Source organism: Maniola jurtina, chromosome 15 (assembly GCF_905333055.1).
Source record: "Maniola jurtina chromosome 15, ilManJurt1.1, whole genome shotgun sequence".
NCBI lineage: Eukaryota > Metazoa > Arthropoda > Insecta > Lepidoptera > Nymphalidae > Maniola > Maniola jurtina.
The window spans coordinates 4,916,278-4,941,303 of NC_060043.1; the positions used below are offsets into that span (position 1 = coordinate 4,916,278).

General features: G+C 38.2%; 1 protein-coding gene across 1 annotated transcript in view; it reads left to right on the plus strand.

Annotated features, from left to right (window-relative positions):
* Nucleotides 1-25,026, plus strand: part of LOC123872519 (armadillo repeat-containing protein 5) — a 79,288-nt gene that overhangs the window by 15,468 nt on the left and 38,794 nt on the right. The window contains exon 8 of the mRNA XM_045916836.1: nt 5,881-6,063. Coding sequence (XP_045772792.1) covers nt 5,881-6,063 — 183 coding nt within the window. The remainder of the gene's footprint in view (nt 1-5,880; nt 6,064-25,026) is intronic.

Consider the following 25,026-nt stretch of genomic DNA (forward strand, 5'->3'; position numbering starts at 1 on the left):
CAAGCCAAGAGTGAATAGGCATCTTCCAGGTAAGCGTGCTCCAACTTGGACCTCATCATTGCTTTCTTTAAAGCATGATTGTCGTCAAGCGCAAGCGCAAAGATTCAGGCGGCGCAAACCCGTAGCATGTGGAAGACCCTATTAAAGACCTATGTTCACTGTGGACGTCTGTCGGTTGATGTTGATGATTATGTCTTTAGTGCAAGTAGTTCAGTAGTTTCAGAGTTTATCGATAACAAACAAACAAACCTTTCCTCTTCATAATATATGTACTTAGTAGCGCAAACTTGGAAAAAATCTCGTGGAAACTCTTTGATTTTCCGAGATAAATGTCATTTTACCTGGCAGCCCTAATCAATTTTATCACTGATAATAATAACTAATTCATAACCGTTAAACCTAAGAGTCAAAATCTCGTTTTTCTAGTCGAGTTCCGTAGGCTCTTTGAACTCATCGCATCCCAAGAAAACCTACCATTAGATGTAGGAATAATGGAAAGAGGTCACAACCCTCAGCAATAAAGAATACGATGCGGAGAGAGATGTCACTCTCAAGGTCTTTAAATGTATCCATGCAAAAAACCACGTCGACTGGTTGCTCCGTTGCAGCGTGATTGAATATTAAACCAACAAACACACTTTCGCATTTGAAATATGGCCAATGATTATAAGAAACAGTTTAAATCTCTCTCTGCTCTCCGAGAGACGTTAGGCAAAGTGAACACGAATTATGACACTTCTGTGTTCTTATACAAGCTTAGGTCTCTCAATTTTGTCAATTAATGTCAAATTTCTTTCTCAGATCAAAACCTAGTAAGTGGTTTAAATTCAAGAGAAGTTTAGGCCGTAGTCTTCAACAAGAAACTCGGCGGTTGCTCTTTTCAAAGATTTGATATACAATATTAAATTGCTTAAAACGCACATAACTGAAAAGTTAGTAGTGCGTGATTCCAGGATCGAACCCCCGACCTTCGATTAGGAGGCGGACGTTCTAACCACTAGGCTATGACAGTTTTTAAATTAAAGGGGTTTAAATATTTTAGTGTGAAGACTGGCCTACACATTTATTCATTAGATGTGCATCACTTTCTTTTTTAGGGTTCCGTACCTCAAAATGAAAAACGGAGCTCTTAAAGGATCACTTTGTTGTCTGTCCATTTGTCCGTCCGTCCGTCAAGAAAACCTATACAGTACTTCCCGTTGATCTAGTATCACGAAATTTGTTCTCGGATTTATTCCTTTACTTGGGCTATGAGGGTTGAGACCTATCTACCTGCCCATAATTCTAGGTTAACGGGAAATACCCTATCGGTTTTCTTGACAGACACGACAGACGGACAGACGGACAGAAAGACAGACAACAAAGTGATCCTATAAGGGTCCCGTGTTTCCTTTTGAGATATGCAACCCTAAAAACATTATGTAAGTATGCAAAGTATTTCCCTTGCAAACCATATTTAACAGTTGACATGTAGAGGTCATTGACTTTTCCTATCTTACTTTTAAGTTTTAATGCATCATTAAGTATTTACTGTTTTGACATGGTATTTAGATAATGGGTGATATTTATTTTATTTAATCTAATTCCTTTGAAAAACTTAGTAAGGCGCATTAATCTATAAAAAACCTAGCCAGTTCATAGACTTACTATGTTTTAAAATGGTCAAAGCGACTTACTAGCTTTTAATTTTACTTTAATGTGGGTGTCCTTACAATACAACGGGACATACTATGAAAGTTAGGCTTATGACATAAAACGATTTTCGGAAAAATGACATTTACTTTCTTTTGATATGGGGCGGTCGATATAATTAGGTACTAGGGTAAAGGCTCAAGTAAATGAACAGATTGGACGTTATTACATGTATTAAGAGCTGGAATAAAAAACCGGCTGATATACCTTTTTTAAATATTTTCTTACAAATTCTTACACTTTTTTCAATTTCAATTTCAAAACCGTGTTCCGTTCAAACCGTTCAAAAGTGCGTGTGCGTGCGTCCATGTGTGTGTGTGAGTGTGTGTGAGTATATACTTGTCTGTATGTTTGTACGAGTGTTTGTTAGTGTGGTATTGCGTTGTATAACCACATGAGTAGCGAACAGAGTCAAAGCTTCATACAAGCGCGCTACGATAGGTACACTACTACAAGCTTGAGGCGCGTGTGTGCGTGAGCACAGGCGCTACGTCGCGTACGGAGAGAAATCGGTTTATACCGGCTCGGCCTGTGCTCAAGCTCAGGGGCTGCAGTACACGTCGCGCGTCGTGTTTTCATTTAATTTAATGTTAATGATAATAATTTAAATAGTGTTTAAAATCTATTTTCTTGAACTGTCATAGATTTTGTTCAAAATCAATATCTGAGGATCCCTAGGATCACAAAACAGGATATTGTTACCAAATTTAAAAAAATCGACGCCATTTTGAAATTCTTTGTTAATTGACCGATTTCGTTCAAAATCGATATTTAGAGCTCCCTGGGATCACAAAATAAGAAACTGTTACCAAAATTTAAAAAAGTCGACGCCATTTTGAAATTCTTTGTAAATTGACCGATTTCTTTCAAAATCGATATTTAGAGCTCCCTGGGATCACGAAATAAGAAACTGTTACCAAAATTTAAAAAAGTCGACGCCATTTTGAAATTCTTTGTTAATTGACCGATTTCGTTCAAAATCGATATTTAGAGCTCCCTGGGATCACGAAATAAGAAACTGTTACCAAAATTTAAAAAAGTTGACGCCATTTTGAAATTCTTTGTTAATTGACCGATTTCGTTCAAAATCGATATTTAGAGCTCCCTGGGATCACGAAATAAGAAACTGTTACCAAAATTTAAAAAAGTCGACGCCATTTTGAAATTCTTTGTTAATTGACCGATTTCGTTCAAAATCGATATTTAGAGCTCCCTGGGATCACAAAATAGGAAACTGTAACCAAAATTTAAAAAAGTTGGCACCATTTATAATTCTTTCTAAATTGACTGATTTCGTTCAAAATCGATATTTAGATCTATCGATCGATATTTAAAGATCGATATTTAAACTAGGCAATCACAACAAAAACAAACTTTACCATCTTGTTGAACAAATAACTATTGTTAATTAAATTGTATCCTCCAGTGCCAACCCTACCAAAATAGTTATAAATTTTGCCTCTGTTTGCTACTCTGTGGTATAACACCATGTTAGTAAATCTTAGTATATTTTTAACCGACTTTAAAAAAAGGAAGAGGTTCTGAATTCGTCGGTATCTTTTTTTTTATGTATGTTCCCCGATTACTCAAAGACGCCTGGACCGATTTGGATTTTTTTTTGTTTGATAGGGTATACTTTGCAAGTGGTCCCATATAAAGGTAAAGATCTGATGAATATCTTTGAAGATGGAGAACAGAACTCCTCAATGGATAAGAGCAAATTCAATTTTTTTTTTAATGTATGTTCACCGATTGCTCAAAGACGCCTGGACCGATTTGGATTTTTTTTTTTTGAAAAGCTAGGTATACTTTGCAGGTGGTCCCATATAAATTTGATGAAGTTCTGATGAATATCTTCTGACATGGAGAACAGAACTCCTCAATGGATAAGAGCAAATTGCTCGCGATCAGTGTAATTGCTTAGTAAACAGTAGGGTTTTAGCTGGGCATGGCACATTATTATAGTACAGTGGGGCCACTAAAAATTTTGAAATAAAAAATTTTCAAAAGAAAAATAAAACCGACTTCAAAAACCACAATAACTTAAATTATTTTTTACTTTTTAGTGTTTGTGATTTTGAAGTCGGTTTTATTTTTCTTTTGAATTTTTTTTATATTTATTCTGGTATTCTTCTTTCTTGGATATGGATCCCTCTTGGGTATCCCCATTTCTCTCTGTCTTTGGTACTATCAAGCTAATTTTCTCTCGCGATTTGCACAATAGCATTAGACCAACGCGTCTTCGGTCTACCTACCTGTTCTTCTTTCATCTGTAAAAATCGATACAATATGACCATTTGCATTTCAGTTTTAGGGCATGTCTCAAGGTGTCTGTAGGCTTTGTCTTTTTTCTTATGTCTTCAATTCTCACTTTGAATATTTTTTGCTTAATTTATGCACCTTGCCATCGCCCTTTAGCAAGTCACTATTTCTTTTTATATTCTTTGTCTGGACCCATGTTTGGCTGGCATAGGTAAGGCATGGCAGGATGCATGTATCTATAACGGATCTTTTAAGATGTACTGGGTAAGCTCCTTTCATTCTTTCCTTTTGTGCCCAGTAAAACAAGCATACTCGGGCTACTTTGAGAACCCATTAGCAGCTAACAGCAAGGCCTGGACTCCAATTTTTATATGTGGAAGCTGTATTTCCTCGTTGCGTTTATGAGCAAATAAGAATAGTTAACTACTTTTACTAAAAAAAAAATTTATAATTTGGCGCGAACCATCTAAACACCATGATGATTATTATTTCTGCGTTGTGAATATTACCAGAAGAAACAGCAAAAAAAATTGTTCCAAGCGGCTCTATTGTAACTTGCAGTCTACAATTTGAACGATTCTGACTTCTGGTGATAAATCTGTACCTCAGCCCCAACCCAGTACCTCTAATCTACCATTTCAAGAACTTTCAGAAGGTAGTGACGATGTAGTGACTTTTTTACATCTCAACTTAGACCATTCAATCAAAATTATTTGGATCACTTAATGAGAGATCTTAGATTGTCTAAAAAGCATCAGAACATGTGGCTCAAAGGAACAAATCTGATAACATCAGACACTTGTGTTACGGTATATTATTCTCACTACTCTTAACACATTCAGTAGCTGATGTTGCACTTCCAGCGACTTGGATGCAACAAGAGCGTTAAGTTTCATTTTCTCTGTAGTCATTTGGACTGTTTTCCAGAAAATTTAGGTGACTTTCAAACTAAGATAACTATACCAAAGGGGATAATATCATATGAAAGGGCTCTATTATACATTCTAAAACAGGTTTTATTTATTATTATTATGTAAAAGAGTTTTTGATTTATCGCGCAAAATGTAGAAAAAAATATACAATAAGTCAAAAACTGAAAATCTGACATTTTTTTTAAATTCCAAGCCGAAAATATACTTAAGAATTTATTAATAGGAATCGAGAGTTTATGCACTAGATAGAGTTTGTTCATTCACTGAAATTCCCAGTTCATTTACTGGCAATTTATCCTTTTGTTAAATAAAATAATTTATAATAATTAATACCACGCATTTTTTTGCGTTTTTGATATTTAAATAATTTAAGAGTGTATACCTACTGTGTATAGACACAGATAAAAAAAAATATAAAAATTATATATAGAACGATTCTCATATATCTTAATTTTAGGTCAAAGTCAGGGTAGTCATTCATTTACTGGATCTTTTACCCTCCTACGTCAAAATACTAAAAGTCCGCGTAAATTTCGCAGATTGAAATGTCTGCTTGATTAATTGTCAATAGAGGGTCATGACATGTCGAAATTGCTAGTTTGAAGGGGAAATCGTCAATGTCATTCGCATAGGTTTTCCTCTTAAGACAATAGCATACCAATCAATTGCATTGTTAGGTTGACCCAAGTCAGTAACTTGATGGGTGACCATCTTTGGAGATCCAAGTTAGGTATTTCATTTCCTCGGTGCGTTGTAGATTATGTTAAAATATTGGTTATTATCACTAACACTGATAATTCGAATAGTCAAATCTCGATCGATATGCGGAAAGATCTGGGAAGTGGAAACCCACCACATTATTATCCCAAGAAAACCACACTTTAATATAATGTTTGGTATTTGGGTTTATTAAAATTGTTTTGGTAAAGATTTTCAAAACAATTAAAACTGATTTGGTTTAATCTTTTGTTTACATGCAAATGCTTATTTCCAGAAAGTTCAGATTCAGAGATATCTGGGCGTTATTCGCCAGTCTGCAGCGAAGGCGACGGCGACGAGGAGAAGAAAACTGCCTCAACTAACGCGGTTACAGAGTTGAAGGCCACCCAGGTCGCTCACGAACTAGATGAACTTATTATGGATGATGAGAGCAATGATGATGAGTCACCATCAGAAGGTATGTGATCGCTTTTTAATTAAGAGCCTTTAAAATTATTTTTGGTAATTGATGTACACAAAAAAACAAATAAACTGAGATAAGTTTCTTTTGTACCATTTACCATTTTTTTGATTCATAGTTTATTGGTTACAAACAAACAAATTTTTCCTCTTCATAATTATACTATATATAGCTCAATTACCACTCACTGACTGACTGACTCATTGACATAATTGTTCTCCTAGAAAGAGACGGAAAATGATATAATGATGTAGGGGAGTTGTGTTCGGTTTTGGGAACCCTCTGGGGAAAAATTATGACATTTCGGAAAAACAAGATGGCGGCCGACGTGACTTTTGCAGCTCCGTTGTTTTCCAACCGATTTCATCGAATTTTACAATATTTAAAGAAAGTAGTAAACGGTTAATAGAAAATGTGAAAAAAATTGGAAAAACAAGATGGCGGCCAAACCGTAGCGTTTTCAAAATTTTGATTTTTCGACCCCGAACCGCGGCGCCACAGATCCGAAACGGGAAATCGATAATAATTATTTTTTTCTTGTTTCGCTCACAATGATCCTGAATTTTGACAGAACGGGAGTGGTTTTTAAAAATTCAAGATGGCGGCTGTCATGGCGGCCGTTAAGTTAGACGTACAAAAAATCGCAATTTTAAAATTCAAATATCTCAAAGTTGGCAACATCGGAGCGATTCGGTTTCTATCAAGCGATTGTACGTATGGACTCGAGGTATAGATTGGTGGGAAAAAATTACCCCATTTTTAGGGAAATTTCAAGATTTTCGGGAAATTGTAAAAAAACGAAATACGGACTTTTTGAAAGATCTGAGTATGAGCGATTATGTGTTTTGCTCGTACAAATGACATTTGGGTACTTTTGTCGCCGAAGACTGGCAACACTGGAATTTATCAGAGAAAAAGTGATTTTCGACGTGGTCTTTTTTCAGGGGCGATCGTTTCGCTTGGGTGCGAGCGAGAGGAGAGATTGCAACGTCATCGGAAGCGGTATATCCTGTAGTTATTGGAAAAGTTGTACAACGATGTAATTTATTTCTGTAAAACGAATTGGCGGCCATTTTGTATTTTTTTTAATTTTTCGAAATTTTGACCACGTTTTTGAGGCAGTTGGCAACATTTTGGATAGTCAATATGTATGAATCGATTGTGTATCTCGGCTGGCAGTATCGAGATATGCAACCGGTGTTGCCACTTTTGGGGAGATTTTCGAGATTTTCGACTAAGAAACTCCTGTAAAATTTTGTATGAAAATTTTTTTTTTTAATGATGGTGTTATATAGAAAACAAAAACTTAGTAAGCCAAAATTATGGAGAGAGCTGATGATTGAGGATATCGGAGACACGTGAAGGGCCCGCTTAAGGTATTGAAGATAGGTGGGGGGTGCTCGAGCAAATGTCATTCATGATGTCATCCAATTGCCAAAAAGCTGAAAAAAATTCAAAATGGCGAAGAAAAGATGGCCGCCATACAAATTTCGCCGGTGTCCAGCTCGGAGGGTATAAAAGATGGAAGTGGGGTTTCTTGGAAGAAGATGATCGAGATCCGAAGGTCTACTCGATGAATAGAAAAAAAAATCAAAATGGCGGAATTTATTTTTCCATACATTTTGTATGGCGAATATTTTATGTTTTGTTCTCCTAGAAAGAAACAATAAACGATACGATGATGTTCGGGAGATATGTTTGGGTGCACGATATGAGTAGGGAAAAATTATGATATTTCAGAAAAACAAGATGGCGACCGACATGATTTTTGCAACTCTTTTGTTTTCCAACCGATTTCGTTGAAACTCGCAATCTTTGAAGAATGTAGTAAACGATTAATAGGAAAAGTGGAAAATTTTGGAAAATCAAGATGGCCGCCGTACAAATTTCGTCGGTGTCTATCTCGGAGGCTATAAAAGATGGAAGAGTGGTTTCTTGGCAAAAGATGATCAGGATCCGAAGGTCTACTCGTTGGAACAAAGTATGTATGCTCGCGGACCACTTTAGTGGTCCGCGCACCCACGCACCCTACTTTATTAACCTCAACTACCCCATTTTTACAAAAAATGATATGGATGTCGTTTTCAGAGTTTTCCAGCGTGCTGATTTTGATAACGACATTTATTTTGAAATCCAAGATGGCGGACATGCACTTTTTAAGAAAAAAATTGATATGGGTGTCGTTTTGTGGGTTTTTGTGGTGAATTGTGTTTCTTTAATAAATAAATTTGGTTAAATATAATAAAGTTAACATAACCACGTCACGCGAGCTGCTTTAGCAGCTCGCGCACCGAGCAAAACACTAGTTATACTATATATAGCTCAATTACCACTCACTGACTCATTGACATAATTGTTCTCCTAGAAAGAGACGGAAAATGATATAATGATGTAAGGGAGATGTGTTCGGATGCAGGATTCGACTGGGGAAAAATTATGACATTTCGGAAAAACAAGATGGCGGCCAACGTGATTTTTGCAGCTCCTTTGTTTTTTAAGGGACTCCGTTCAAATTCGCAACTGTTAAAGAATGTAGTAAACGGTTAACAGAAAATGTGAAAAAAATTGAAAAATTAAGATGGCGGCCGAGCCGTAGCGTTTTGAAAATTTTGAATTTTCGACCCCGAACCGCGGCGCCACAGATCCGAAACGGGGTAGTCGAGGATAATTATTTTTTCGTGTTTCGCCCACGATTATCCTGTATTTTGACAGAACGGGAGTGGTTTTTAAAAATTCAAGATGGCGGCTGTCATGGCGGCCGTTTTGTTCGAGGTACGAAAAAACGCAATTTTAAAATTCGAATATCTCAAACTTGGCAACATCGAAGCGATTCGGCTTCTATGAAGCGATTGTACGTATGAATTTGAGGTATAGATTGGTGGGGAAAAATTACCCCATTTTTCGGGAAATTTCAAGATTTTGGGAAAAATGTAAAAAATCGAAATACGGACTTTTCGCAAAATCCGAGTATGAGCGATTATGTGTTTTGCTCGTACAAATGACATTTGGGTATTTTTGTTGCCGGAGACTGGCAACACTGGAATTTATCAAAAAAAAAGTTATTTTCGACGTGGTCTTTTTTTAGGGGCGATCGTTTCGCGTGGGTGCGAGCGAGAGGAGAGATTGAAACGTTATCGGGAGCGGTATATCCTGTAGTTAATGGGAAAGTTGTAAAATTATCTAATTTGCTTCTGCAAAAAAAATTAGTGGCCATTTTGTATTTTCTTCAAATTTTCCGAAATTTTGATCACGTTTTTGAGGCAGTTGGCAACATTTTGGAAAGTCGACATGTATCAATCGATTGTGTGACTCAACCAGCAGTATCGAAATATGTAAACAGTGTTGCCACTTTTGGGGAGATTTTCGAGATTTTCCCCAAAAACTCCTCCTGTAAAATTTTGTATGAAATTTTTTTTTTTCACTGATTGTGTCGTATAGAAAACAAAAAAAAAATCGAGGAAAAATTTGGAAATAGCTGATGATCGAGGATGTCGGAGACGGGTGAAGGGTCCGCTCAAGGTATTGAAGATAGGTGGGGGGTGCTCGACCAAATGTCATTCATGACATCATCCAATTGCCAAAAAGCTGAAAAAAAATTCAAAATGGCGAAGAAAAGATGGCCGCCATACAAATTTCGCCGGCGTCCAGCTCGGAGGGTATAAAAGATGGAGGTGCGGTTTCGTGGCAAAAGAGGATCAGGATCCAAAGGTCTACTCGATGAATAGAAAAAAAAATCAAAATGGCGGAATTTATTTTCCCATACATTTTGTATGGCGAATATTGAATGTCTCATTCTCCTAGAAAGAGACGGAAAACGATACGATAATGTAGGGGAGATGTGTTCGGGTGGGGGAGACGAGTAGGGAAAAATTATGACATTTCAGAAAAACAAGATGGCGACCTATATGATTTTTGTGACTCTTTTGTTTTCCAACCGATTTCGTTGAAACTAGCAATCTTTGAAGAATGTAGTAAACGATTAATAGAAAAAGTGGAAAATTTTGGAAAAACAAGATGGCCGCCGTACAAATTTCGTCGGTGTCTATCTCGGAGGCTATAAAAAATGGATGAGTGGTTTCTTGGCAAAAGATGATCAGGGTCCGAAGGTCTAATTGTGAAACAATCTCTGCATGCTCGCGGACCACTTTAGTGGTCCGCGCACCCACGCACCCTACTAAATTATTATCCTAATCTACAAAAAATAAAATGGATGTCGTTTTCAGGGTTTTCCAGGGTGCTGATTTTGATAATGACATTTATTTTTAAATCCAAGATGGCGGACTTACATTTTCTACAAAAAATAGAAATGCCTGTCATTTTATGGGTTTTTTCGGGGTGAATTATGTATATTAATAAATCAATTTGGTTTTATAAAATAAAGTTAACCTTACCACATCACGCGAGCTGCTTTAGCAGCTCGCGCACCGAGCAAATTATACTATATATAGCTCGATTACCACTCACTGACTCACTCATTGACATAATTGTTCTCCTAGAAAGAGAAGGAAAATGATATAATGATGTAGGGGAGATGTGTTTGGATTCGGGAACCCTCTGGGGAAAAATTATGACTTTTCGGAAAAACAAGATGGCGGCCGACGTGATTTTTGCAGCTCCGTTGTTTTCCAACCGATTTCGTTGAATTTTGCAAACTTTAAAGAAAGTAGTAAACGATTAATGGGAAATGTCGAAAAAATTTAAAAAACAAGATGGCGGCCGAGTCGTAGCGTTTTCAAATTTTTGATTTTTCGGCCCCGAACCGCGGCGCCACAGATCCGAAACGGGAAATTGAAACTAATAATTTTTTTCTGGTTTCGTCTACGATTATCCTGAATTTTGACGGAATGGGAATGGTTTTTAAAAATTCAAGATGGCGGCTGTCGTGGCGGCCATTATGTTAGAGGTACGAAAAAACGCAATTTTAAAAGTTAAATATCTCAAAGTTGGCAACATCGGAGCGATTCGGCTTCTATCAAGCGATTGTACGTATAGGCTCGAGGTATAGATTGGAGGAAAAAAATTACCCCATTTTTTGGGGAAATTTCAAGATTTTCGGGAAATTGTAAAATATCGAAATACGGGCTTTTTGAAAAATCTGAGTATGAGCGATTACGTGTTTTGCTCGTACTAATGACATTTGGGTATTTTTGTCGCCGGAGACTGGCAACACTGGAATTTATCATAGTAAAAGTTATTTTCGACGTGGTCTTTTTTTAGGGGCGATCGTTTCGCGTGGGTGCGAGCGAGAGGAGAGATTGAAACGTCATCGGGAGCGGTATATCCTGTAGTTAATGGGAAAGTTGTAAAATTATCGAATTTGATTCTGCAAAAAAAGTTGGTGGCCATTTTGTATTTTCTTCAAATTTTCCGAAATTTTGATCATGTTTTTGAGGCAGTTGGCAACATTTTGGAAAGTCGATATGTATCAATCGATTGTGTGACTCAACCAGCAGTATCGAAATATGTAAACAGTGTTGCCACATTTGGGGAAATTTTCGAGATTTTCCCCAAAAACTCCTCCTGTAAAATTTTGTATGAAAATATTTTTTTTCACTGATGGTTTCGTATAGAAAACAAAAAAAAAATCGAGGAAAAATTTGGAAATAGCTGATGATAGAGGATGTCGGAGACGGGTGAAGGGTCCGCTCAAGGTATTGAAGATAGGTGGGGGGTGCTCGACCAAATGTCATTCATGACGTCATCCAATTGCCAAAAAGCTGAAAAAAAATTCAAAATGGCGAAGAAAAAATGGCCGCCATACAAATTTTGCCGGTCTCCAGCTCGGAGGGTATCAAAGATGGAAGTGTGGTTTCTTGGCAAAAGAGGATCAGGATCCAAAGGTCTACTCGATGAACAGAAAAAAAATTCAAAATGGCGGAATTTAATTTTCCATACATTTTGTATGGCGAATATTGAATGTCACATTCTCCTAGAAAGAGACAGAAAACGATACATTGATGTATGGGAGATATGTTTGGATGCGCAATATGAGTAGGGGAAAATTATGACATTTCAGAAAAACAAGATGGCGGCCTATATGATTTTTGCAACTCTTTTGTTTTCCAACCGATTTCGTTGAAACTCGCAATCTTTGAAGAATGTAGTAAACGATTAATAGAAAAAGTGGAAAATTTTGAAAAAACAAGATGGCCGCCGTACAAATTTCGTCGGTGTATATCTCGGAGGATATAAAAGATGGAAGAGTGGTTTCTTGGCAAAAGATGATCAGGGTCCGAAGGTCTACTCGGTGAAACAAACACTGCATGCTCGCGGACCACTTTAGTGGTCCGCGCACCCACGCACCCTACTAAATTATTATCCTAATTTACAAAAAATAATATGGATATCGTTTTCAGGGTTTCCAGGGTGCTGATTTTGATAATGACATTTATTTTCAAATCCAAGATGGCGGACTTACATTTTCTACAAAAAATAGAAATGCCTGTCATTTTATGGGGTTTTTCGGGGTGAATTATCTTAATAAATCAATTTGGTTTTATATAATAAAGTTAACCTTACCACGTCACGTGAGCTGCTTTAGCAGCTCGCGCACCGAGCGAATCACTAGTTATACTATATATAGCTCGATTACCACTCACTGACTCACTCATTGACATAATTGTTCTCCTAGAAAGAGAAGGAAAATGATATAGTGATGTAGGGGAGTTGTGTTTGGATTCGGGAACCCTCTGGGGAAAAATTATGACTTTTCGGAAAAACAAGATGGCGGCCGACGTGATTTTTGCAGCTCCGTTGTTTTCCAACCGATTTCGTTGAATTTTGCAATCTTTGAAGAAAGTAGTAAACGATTAATGGAAAATGTCGAAAAAGTTGAAAAAACAAGATGGCGGCCGAACCGTAGCGTTTTCAAAATTTTGATTTTTCGATCCCGAACCGCGGCGCCACAGATCCGAAACGGGAAATCGATAATAATATTTTTTTTCTGGTTTCGTCTATGATTATCCTGAATTTTGACGGAACGGGAGTGGTTTTTAAAAATTCAAGATGGCGGCTGTCGTGGCGGCCATTATGTTAGAGGTACGAAAAAACGCAATTTTAAAAGTTAAATATCTCAAAGTTGGCAACATCGGAGCGATTCGGCTTCTATCAAGCGATTGTACGTGTAGGCTCGAGGTATAGATATGAGGAAAAAAATTACCCCATTTTTAGGGAAATTTCAAGATTTTCGGGAAATTGAAAAAAATCGAAATACGGACTTTTTGCAAAATCCGAGTATGAGCGATTACGTGTTTTGCTCGTACAAATGACATTTGGGTATTTTTGTCGCCGAAAACTGGCAACACTGGAATTTATCAAAGAAAAAGTGATTTTCGACATTGTCTTTTTTCAGGGGCGATCGTTTCGCGTGGGTGCGAGCGAGAGGAGAGATTGAAACGTCATCGGGAGCGGTATATCCTGTAGTTAATAGGAAAGTTGTAAAATTATCTAATTTGCTTCTGCAAAAAGAGTTGGTGGCCATTTTGTATTTTCTTCAAATTTTCCGAAATTTTGATCACGTTTTTGAGGCAGTTGGCAACATATTGGAAAGTCGACATGTATCAATCGATTGTGTGACTCAACCAGCAATATCGAAATATGTAAACAGTGTTGCCACATTTGGGGAGATTTTCGAGATTTTCCCCAAAAACTCCTCCTGTAAAATTTTGTATGAAATTATTTTTTTTCACTGATGGTTTCGTATAGAAAACAAAAAAAAAATCGAGGAAAAATTTGGAAATAGCTGATGACCGAGGATGTCGGAGACGGGTGAAGGGTCCGCTCAAGGTATTGAAGATAGGTGGGGGGTGCTCGACCAAATGTCATTCATGACGTCATCCAATTGCCAAAAAGCTGAAAAAAAATTCAAAATGGCGAAGAAAAGATGGCCGCCATACAAATTTCGCCGGTGTCCAGCTCGGAAGGTATAAAAGATGGAAGTGTGGTTTCTTGGCAAAAGAGAATCAGGATCCAAAGGTCTACTCGATGAATAGAAAAAAAAATCAAAATGGCGGAATTTATTTTTCCATACATTTTGTATGGCGAATATTGAATGTCTCATTCTCCTAGAAAGAGACGGATAACGATACGATAATGTAGGGGAGATATGTTTTGGTGCGCGATATGAGTAGGGAAAAATTATGACATTTCAGAAAAACAAGATGGCGGCCTATATGATTTTTGCAACTCGTTTGTTTTCCAACCGATTTCGTTGAAACTCGCAATCTTTGAAGAATGTAGTAAACGATTAATAGGAAAAGTGGAAAATTTTGGAAAAACAAGATGGCCGCCGTATAAATTTCGTCGGTGTCTATCTCGGGGGCTATAAAAGATGGAAGAGTGGTTTCTTGGCAAAATATGATCAGGGTCCGAAGGTCTACTCGATGAATAGAAAAAAAATTCAAAATGGCGGAATTTATTTTTCCATACATTTTGTATGGCGATTATGAATGTCTCATTCTCCTTGAAAGAGACGGAAAACGATACATTGACGTATGGGAGATATATTCGGATGCGCAAAATGAGTAGGGGAAAATTATGACATTTCAGAAAAACAAGATGGCGGCCTATATGATTTTTGCAACTCTTTTGTTCTCCAACCGATTTCGTTGAAACTCACAACCTTTGAAGAAAATAGTAAACGATTAATAGAAAAAATGGAAAAATTTGGAAAAACAAGATGGCCGCTATACAAACTTCGTCGGTGTCCATCTCGGAGGGTATAAAAGATGGAAGAGTGGTTTCTTGGCAAAAGATGATCAGGGTCCGAAGGTCTACTCGGTGAAACAAACTCTGCATGCTCGCGGACCACTTTAGTGGTCCGCGCACCCACGCACCCTACTTTATTAACCTCAACGACCCCGTTTTTACAAAAAATGATATGGATGTCGTTTTCAGAGTTTTCCAGGGTGCTGATTTTGATAACGACATTTATTTTGAAATCCAAGATGGCAGACATACATTTTTTAAGAAAAAATCGATATGGGTGTCGTTTTACGGGTTTTCGGGGTGAATTGTGTATCTTAATAAATAAATTCAACCAAACCACGTCACGCGAGCTGCTTTAGCAGCTCGCGCACCGAGCGAAAAACTAGTTATACTATATATAGCTCAATTACCACTCACTCACTGACTCATTGACATAATTGTTCTCCTAGAAAGAGACGGAAAATGATATAGTGATGAAGGGGAGTTGTGTTCGGATGGGGGATTCGACTGGGGAAAAATTATGACATTTCAGAAAAACAAGATGGCGGCCGATGTGATTTTTGCAGCTCCGTTGTTTTCCAATCGATTTTGTTGAATTTTGCAAACTTTGTAGAAAGTAGTAAATGATTAACAGAAAATGTGGAAAAAATTGGAAAAACAAGATGGCGGCCGAGCCGTAGCGTTTTCAAAATTTTCATTTTTCGACCCCGAACCGCGGCGCCACAGATCCGAAACGGGGTACTCGAGGATAATTATTTTTCTTGGTTTCTCCCACGATTATCCTGTATTTTGACAGAACGGGAGTGGTTTTAAAAAATTCAAGATGGCGGCTGTCATGGCGGCCGTTTTGTTCGAGGTACGAAAAAACGCAATTTTAAAAGTTAAATATCTCAAAGTTGGCAACATCGGAGCGATTCGGCTTCTATGAAGCGGTTGTACGTATAGACTCGAGGTATAGATCGGTGGGAAAAAATTACCCCATTTTTAGGGAAATTTCAAGATTTTCGGGAAATTGTAAAAAATCGAAATACGCACTTTTAGCAAAATCCGAGTATGAGTGATTACGTGTTTTGCTCGTACAAATGACATTTGGGTATTTTTGTCACCGGAGACTGGCAACACTGGAATTTATCAAAGTAAAAGTGATTTTCGACATGGTCCTTTTTAGGGGCGATCGGTTCGCCTGGGTGCGAGCGAGATGAGAGATTGAAACGTCATCGGGAGCGGTATATCCTGTAGTTAATAGGAAAATTATGAAACCGTGTAAAATCTTTCTGTGAAACGAGTTGGCGGCCATTTTGTATTTTTTTTCATTTTTCGAAATTTTGATCACGTTTTTGAGGCAGTTGGCAACATTTTGGAAAGTCAATATGTATGAATCGATTGTGTATCTCGGCTGGCAGTATGGAGATATGCAACCGGTGTTGCCAATTTTTGGGGAGATTTTCGAGATTTTCAACTAAGAAACTCCTGTAAAATTTTGTATGAAAAATTTTTTTTTCACTGATGGTGTCATATAGAAAACAAAAACTTAGTAAGCCAAAATTATGGAGAGAGCTGATGATTGAGGATATCGGAGACGGGTGAAGGGCCCGCTTAAGGTATTGAAGATAGGTGGGGGGTGCTCGAGCAAATGTCATTCATGACGTCATCCAATTGCCAAAAAGCTGAAAAAAAATTCAAAATGGCGAAGAAAAGATGGCCGCCATACAAATTTCGCCGGTGTACAGCTCGGAGGGTATAAAAGATGGAAGTGTGGTTTTTTGGCAAGAGATGATCAGGGTCCGAAGGTCTACTCGATGAATAGAAAAAAAATTCAAAATGGCGGATTTTTTTTTTCCATACATTTTGTATGGCGAATATTGAATGCCTCATTCTCCTAGAAAGAGACGGAAAACGATACATTGATGTATGGGAGATATGTTCGGATGCGCGATATGAGTAGGGAAAAATTATGACATTTCAGAAAAACAAGATGGCGGCCTATATGATTTTTGCAACTCTTTTGTTTTCCAACCGATTTCGTTGAAACTCGCAATCTTTAAAGAATGTAGTAAACAATTAATAGAAAAAGTGGAAAATTTTGGAAAAACAAGATGGCCGCCGTACAAATTTCGTCGGTGTCTATCTCGGAGGCTATAAAAGATGGAAGAGTGGTTTCTTGGCAAAAGATGATCAGGGTCCGAAGGTCTACTCGGTGAAACAAAATCTGCATGCTCGCGGACCACTTTAGTGGTCCGCGCAACCACGCACCCTACTTTATTAACCTCAACTACCCCGTTTTTACAAAAATTGATATTGATGTCGTTTTCAGAGTTTTCCAGGGTGCTGATTTTGATAACATTTATTTTGAAATCCAAGATGGCGGGCGTGCACTTTTTAAGAAAAAAATTGATATGGGTGTCGTTTTGTGGGTTTTTGTGGTAAATTGTATATCTTTAATAAATAAATTTGGTTAAATATAATAAAGTTAACACAACCACGTCACGTGAGCTGCTTTAGCAGCTCGCGCACCGAGCAAAACACTAGTTATACTATATATAGCTCGATTACCACTGACTCACTGACTCATTGACATAATTGTTCTCCTAGAAAGAGACGGAAAATGATATAGTGATGAAGGGGAGTTGTGTTCGGGTGGGGGATTCGACTGGGGAAAAATTATGACATTTCAGAAAAACAAGATGGCGGCCGTCGTGATTTTTGCAGCTCCGTTGTTTTCCAACCGATTTCGTTGAATTTTGCAAACTTTAAAGAAAGTAGGAAACGATTAATGGGAAATGTGGAAAAAATCAGAAAATCAAGATGGCGGCCGAGCCGTAGAGTTTTCAAATTTTTGATTTTTCGGCCCCGAACCGCGGCGCCACAGATCCGAAACGGGGTAGTCGAGGATAACTATTTTTTCGTGTTTCGCCCACGATTATCCTGTATTTTGACAGAACGGGAGTGGTTTTAAAAAATTCAAGATGGCGGCTGTCATGGCGGCCGTTTTGTTCGAGGTACGAAAAAACGCAATTTTAAAAGTTAAATATCTCAAAGTTGGCAACATCGGAGCGATTCGGCTTCTATGAAGCGGTTGTACGTATAGACTCGAGGTATAGATCGGTGGGAAAAAATTACCCCATTTTTAGGGAAATTTCAAGATTTTCGGGAAATTGTAAAAAATCGAAATACGCACTTTTAGCAAAATCCGAGTATGAGTGATTACGTGTTTTGCTCGTACAAATGACATTTGGGTATTTTTGTCACCGGAGACTGGCAACACTGGAATTTATCAAAGTAAAAGTGATTTTCGACACGGTCTTTTTCACGGTATCCCCTTTCGCGTGGGTGCGAGCGAGAGGAAAGATTGAAACGTCATCGGGCGCGGTATATCCTGTAGTTAATAGGAAAATTATGAAACCGTGTAAAATCTTTCTGTGAAACGAGTTGGCGGCCATTTTGTATTTTTTTTTATTTTTCGAAATTTTGACCACGTTTTTGAGGCAGTTGGCAACATTTTGGAAAGTCGACATATATCAATCGATTGTGTGACTCAACCAGCAGTATCGAAATATGTAAACAGTGTTGCCACATTTGGGGAGATTTTCGAGATTTTCCCCAAAAACTCCTCCTGTAAAATTTTGTATGAAATTATTTTTTTTCACTGATGGTTTCGTATAGAAAACAAAAAAAAAATCGAGGAAAAATTTGGAAATAGCTGATGATCGAGGATGTCGGAGACGGGTGAAGGGTCCGCTCAAGGTATTGAAGATAGGTGGGGGGTGCTCGACCAAATGTCATTTATGACATCATCCAATTGCCAAAAAGCTGAAAAAAAATTCAAAATGGCGAAGAAAAGATGGCCGCCATACAAATTTCGCCGGCGTCCAGCTCGGAGGGTATAAAAGATGGAGGTGTGGTTTCTTGGCAAAAGAGGATCAGGATCCAAAGGTCTACTCGATGAATAGAAAAAAAATTCAAAATGGCGGAATTTATTTTCCCATACATTTTGTATGGCGAATATTGAATGTCTCATTCTCCTAGAAAGAGACGGAAAACGATACGATAATGTAGGAGAGATGTGTTCGGGTGGGGGAGGCGAGTAGGGAAAAATTATGACATTTCAGAAAAACAAGATGGCGACCGACGTGATTTTTGCAACTCTTTTGTTTTCCAACCGATTTCGTTGAAACTCGCAACCTATGAAGAAAGTAGTAAACGATTAATAAAAAAAGTGGAAAATTTTGGATAAACAAGATGGCCGCCGTACAAATTTCGTCGTTGTCTATCTCGGAGGCTATAAAAGATGGAAGAGTGGTTTCTTCGCAAAAGATGATCAGGGTCCGAAGGTCTACTCAATGGAACAAACTCTGCATGCTCGCGGACCACTTTAGTGGTCCGCGCACCCACGCACCCTACTTTATTAACCTCAACTACCCCATTTTTATAAAAAATTATATGGATGTCGTTTTCAGAGTTTCCCAGGGTGCTGATTTTGATAACGACATTTATTTTGAAATCCAAGATGGCGGTCATGCATTTTTTAAGAAAAAAATCGATATGGGTGTCGTTTTATGGTGTTTTTGGGGTGAATTTTGAATCTTTATAAATAAATTCGTTTTAATACTTATCAACCTAACCACGTCACGCGAGCTGCTTTAGCAGCTCGCGCACCGAGCAAAACACTAGTTATACTATATATAGCTCAATTACCACTGACTGACTCACTGACTCATTGACATAATTGTTCTCCTAGAAGGAGAAGGAAAATGATATAGTGATGTAGGGGAGATGTGTTTGGATTCGGGAACCCTCTGGGGAAAAATTATGACTTTTCGGAAAAACAAGATGGCGGCCGACGTGATTTTTGCAGCTCCGTTGTTTTCCAACCGATTTCGTTGAATTTTGCAATCTTTGAAGAAAGTAGTAAACGATTAATGGGAAATGTCGAAAAAGTTGAAAAAACAAGATGGCGGCCGAACCGTAGCGTTTTCAAAATTTTGATTTTTCGACCCCGAACCGCGGCGCCACAGATCCGAAACGGGAAATCGATAATAATATTTTTTTTCTGGTTTCGTCTATGATTATCCTGAATTTTGACGGAATGGGAGTGGTTTTTAAAAATTCAAGATGGCGGCTGTCGTGGCGGCCATTATGTTAGAGGTACGAAAAAACGCAATTTTAAAAGTTAAATATCTCAAAGTTGGCAACATCGGAGCGATTCGGCTTCTATCAAGCGATTGTACGTATAGGCTCGAGGTATAGATATGAGGAAAAAAATTACCCCATTTTTTGGGGAAATTTCAAGATTTTCGGGAAATTGAAAAAAATCGAAATACGGACTTTTCGCAAAATCCGAGTATGAGCGATTATGTGTTTTGATCATACAAATGACATTTCGGTATTTTTGTCGCCGGAGACTGGCAACACTGGAATTTATCAAAGAAAAAGTGATTTTCGACGTGGTCTTTTTTTAGGAGCGATCGTTTCGCGTGGGTGCGAGCGAGAGGAGAGATTGAAACATCATCGGGAGCGGTATATCCTGTAGTTAATGGGAAAGTTGTAAAATTATCTAATTTGCTTCTGCAAAAAAAGTTGGTGGCCATTTTGTATTTTCTTCAAATTTTCCGAAATTTTGATCACGTTTTTGAGGCAGTTGGCAACATTTTGGAAAGTCGACATGTATCAATCGATTGTGTGACTCAACCAGCAGTATCGAAATGTGTAAACAGTGTTGCCACATTTGGGGAGATTTTCGAGATTCTCCCCAAAAACTCCTCCTGTAAAATTTTGTATGAAAAATTTTTTTTCACTGATGGTTTCGTATAGAAAACAAAAAAAAAATCGAGGAAAAATTTGGAAATAGCTGATGATTGAGGATGTCGGAGACGGGTGAAGGGTCCGCTCAAGGTATTGAAGATAGGTGGGGGGTGCTCGACCAAATGTCATTTATGACGTCATCCAATTGCCAAAAAGCTGAAAAAAAATTCAAAATGGCGAAGAAAAGATGGCCGCCATACAAATTTTGCCGGTGTCCAGCTCGGAGGGTATAAAAGATGAAAGTGTGGTTTCTTGGCAAAAGGTGATCAGGATCCGAAGGTCTACTCGATGAATAGAAAAAAAAATCAAAATGGCGGAATTTATTTTCCCATACATTTTGTATGGCGAATATTGAATGTATACGATACGATAATGTAGGGGAGATGTGTTCGGGTGGGGGAGGCGAGTAGGGAGAAATTATGACATTTCAGAAAAACAAGATGGCGACCGCCGTGATTTTTGCAACTCTTTTGTTTTCCAACCGATTTCGTTGAAACTCGCAATCTTAGAAGAATGTAGTAAACGATTAATAGAAAAAGTGGAAAATTTTGGAAAAACAAGATGGCCGCCGTACAAATTTCGTCGGTGTCTATCTCGGAGGCTATAAAAGATGGAAGAGTGGTTTCTTGGCAAGAGATGATCAGGGTCCGAAGGTCTACTCGGTGGAACAAACCCTGCATGCTCGCGGACCACTTTAGTGGTCCGCGCACCCACGCAACCTACTTTATTAACCTCAACTACCCCGTTTTTACAAAAAATGATATGGATGTCGTTTTCAGGGTTTTCCAGGGTGCTGATTTTGATAATGACATTCATTTTTAAATCCAAGATGGCGGATTTATATTTTCTACAAAAAATAGAAATGCCTGTCATTTTATGGGTTTTTTCGGGGTGAATTAATCGGGGTTAATAAATAAATTTAGTTTTATATAATAAAGTCTACCTTACCACGTCACGCGAGCTGCTTTAGCAGCTCGCGCACCGAGCAAAACACTAGTTATACTATATATAGCTCGATTACCACTCACTGACTCACTGACTCATTGACATAATTGTTCTCCTAGAAGGAGACGGAAAATGATATAGTGATGTGGAGGAGTTGTGTTCGGTTTCGGGAACCCTCTGGGGAAAAATTATGACATTTCAGAAAAACAAGATGGCGGCCGACGTGATTTTTGCAGCTCCGTTGTTTTCCAACCGATTTCGTCGAATTTTGGAAACTCTGAAGAAAGTAGTAAACGATTAATGGGAAATGTCGAAAAAATTGAAAAAACAAGATGGCGGCCGAACCGTAGCGTTTTCAAAATTTTGATTTTTCGACCCCGAACCGCGGCGCCACAGATCCGAAACGGGGTAATCGAGGATAATTATTTTTTCTGGTTTCGCCCACGATTATCCTGTATTTTGACAGAACGGGAGTGGTTTTTAAAAATTCAAGATGGCGGCTGTCATGGCGGCCGTTATGTTAGAGGTACGAAAAAACGCAATTTTAAAAGTTAAATATCCCAAAGTTGGCAACATCGGAGCGATTCGGCTTCTATGAAGCGATTGTACGTATAGGCTCGAGGTATAGATCGGAGGAAAAAAATTACCCCATTTTTTGGGGAAATTTCAAGATTTTCGGGAAATTGTAAAAAATCGAAATACGCACTTTTAGCAAAATCCGAGTATGAGTGATTACGTGTTTTGCTCGTACAAATGACATTTGGGTATTTTTGTCACCGGAGACTGGCAACACTGGAATTTATCAAAGTAAAAGTGATTTTCGACACGGTCTTTTTCACGGTATCCCCTTTCGCGTGGGTGCGAGCGAGAGGAAAGATTGAAACGTCATCGGTAGCAGTATATCCTGTAGTTAATAGGAAAATTATGAAACCGTGTAAAATCTTTCTGTGAAATGAGTTGGCGGCCATTTTGTATTTTTTTTAATTTTTCGAAATTTTGATCACGTTTTTGAGGCAGTTGGCAACATTTTGGAAAGTCAATATGTACGAATCGATTGTGTATCTCGGCTGGCAGTATGGAGATATGCAACCGGTGTTGCCACTTTTGGGGAGATTTTCGAGATTTTCAACTAAGAAACTCCTGTAAAATTTTGTATGAAAAATTTTTTTGCACTGATGCTGTCGTATAGAAAACAAAAACTTAGTAAGCCAAAATTATGGAGAGAGCTGATGATTGAGGATATCGGAGACACGTGAAGGGCCCGCTTAAGGTATTGAAGATAGGTGGGGGGTGCTCGAGCAAATGTCATTCATGATGTCATCCAATTGCCAAAAAGCTGAAAAAAAATTCAAAATGGCGAGGAAAAGATGGCCGCCATACAAATTTTGCCGGTGTCCAGCTCTAAGGGTATAAAAGATGGAAGTGGGGTTTCGTGGAAGAAGATGATCAGGATCCGAAGGTCTACTCGATGAATAGAAAAAAAAATCAAAATGGCGGAATTTATTTTTCCATACATTTTGTATGGCGAATATTGAATGCCTCATTCTCCTAGAAAGAGACAAGAAACGATACGATGATGTTCGGGAGATATGTTCAAGTGCACGACATGAGTAGGGAAAAATTATGACATTTCAGAAAAACAAGATGGCGGCCGACGTGATTTTTGCAACACTTTTGTTTTCCAACCGATTTCGCTGAAACTCACTATCTTTGAAGAAAGTACCAAACGATTAATAGAAAAAGTGGAAAATTTTGGAAAAACAAGATGGCCGTCGTACAAATTTCGTCGGTGTCCATCTCGGAAGGTATAAAAGATAGAAGAGTGGTTTCTTGGCAAAAGATGATCAGGATCGGAAGGTCTACTCGGTGGAACCAACTCTGCATGCTCGCGGACCACTTTAGTGGTCCGCGCACCCACGCACCCTACTAAATTATTATCCTAATTTACAAAAAATAATATGGATATCGTTTTCAGGGTTTCCAGGGTGCTGATTTTGATAATGACATTTATTTTCAAATCCAAGATGGCGGACTTACATTTTCTACAAAAAATAGAAATGCCTGTCATTTTATGGGGTTTTTCGGGGTGATTTATCTTAATAAATCAATTTGGTTTTATATAATAAAAAAGTTAACCTTACCACGTCACGTGAGCTGCTTTAGCAGCTCGCGCACCGAGCAAAACACTAGTTATACTATATATAGCTCAATTACCACTCACTCACTGACTCATTGACATAATTGTTCTCCTAGAAAGAGACGGAAAATGATATAGTGATGAAGGGGAGTTGTGTTCGGATGGGGGATTCGACTGGGGAAAAATTATGACATTTCAGAAAAACAAGATGGCGGCCGATGTGATTTTTGCAGCTCCGTTGTTTTCCAATCGATTTTGTTGAATTTTGCAAACTTTGTAGAAAGTAGTAAATGATTAACAGAAAATGTGGAAAAAATTGGAAAAACAAGATGGCGGCCGAGCCGTAGCGTTTTCAAAATTTTCATTTTTCGACCCCGAACCGCGGCGCCACAGATCCGAAACGGGGTACTCGAGGATAATTATTTTTCTTGGTTTCTCCCACGATTATCCTGTATTTTGACAGAACGGGAGTGGTTTTAAAAAATTCAAGATGGCGGCTGTCATGGCGGCCGTTTTGTTCGAGGTACGAAAAAACGCAATTTTAAAAGTTAAATATCTCAAAGTTGGCAACATCGGAGCGATTCGGCTTCTATGAAGCGGTTGTACGTATAGACTCGAGGTATAGATCGGTGGGAAAAAATTACCCCATTTTTAGGGAAATTTCAAGATTTTCGGGAAATTGTAAAAAATCGAAATACGCACTTTTAGCAAAATCCGAGTATGAGTGATTACGTGTTTTGCTCGTACAAATGACATTTGGGTATTTTTGTCACCGGAGACTGGCAACACTGGAATTTATCAAAGTAAAAGTGATTTTCGACATGGTCCTTTTTAGGGGCGATCGGTTCGCCTGGGTGCGAGCGAGATGAGAGATTGAAACGTCATCGGGAGCGGTATATCCTGTAGTTAATAGGAAAATTATGAAACCGTGTAAAATCTTTCTGTGAAACGAGTTGGCGGCCATTTTGTATTTTTTTTCATTTTTCGAAATTTTGATCACGTTTTTGAGGCAGTTGGCAACATTTTGGAAAGTCAATATGTATGAATCGATTGTGTATCTCGGCTGGCAGTATGGAGATATGCAACCGGTGTTGCCAATTTTTGGGGAGATTTTCGAGATTTTCAACTAAGAAACTCCTGTAAAATTTTGTATGAAAAATTTTTTTTTCACTGATGGTGTCATATAGAAAACAAAAACTTAGTAAGCCAAAATTATGGAGAGAGCTGATGATTGAGGATATCGGAGACGGGTGAAGGGCCCGCTTAAGGTATTGAAGATAGGTGGGGGGTGCTCGAGCAAATGTCATTCATGACGTCATCCAATTGCCAAAAAGCTGAAAAAAAATTCAAAATGGCGAAGAAAAGATGGC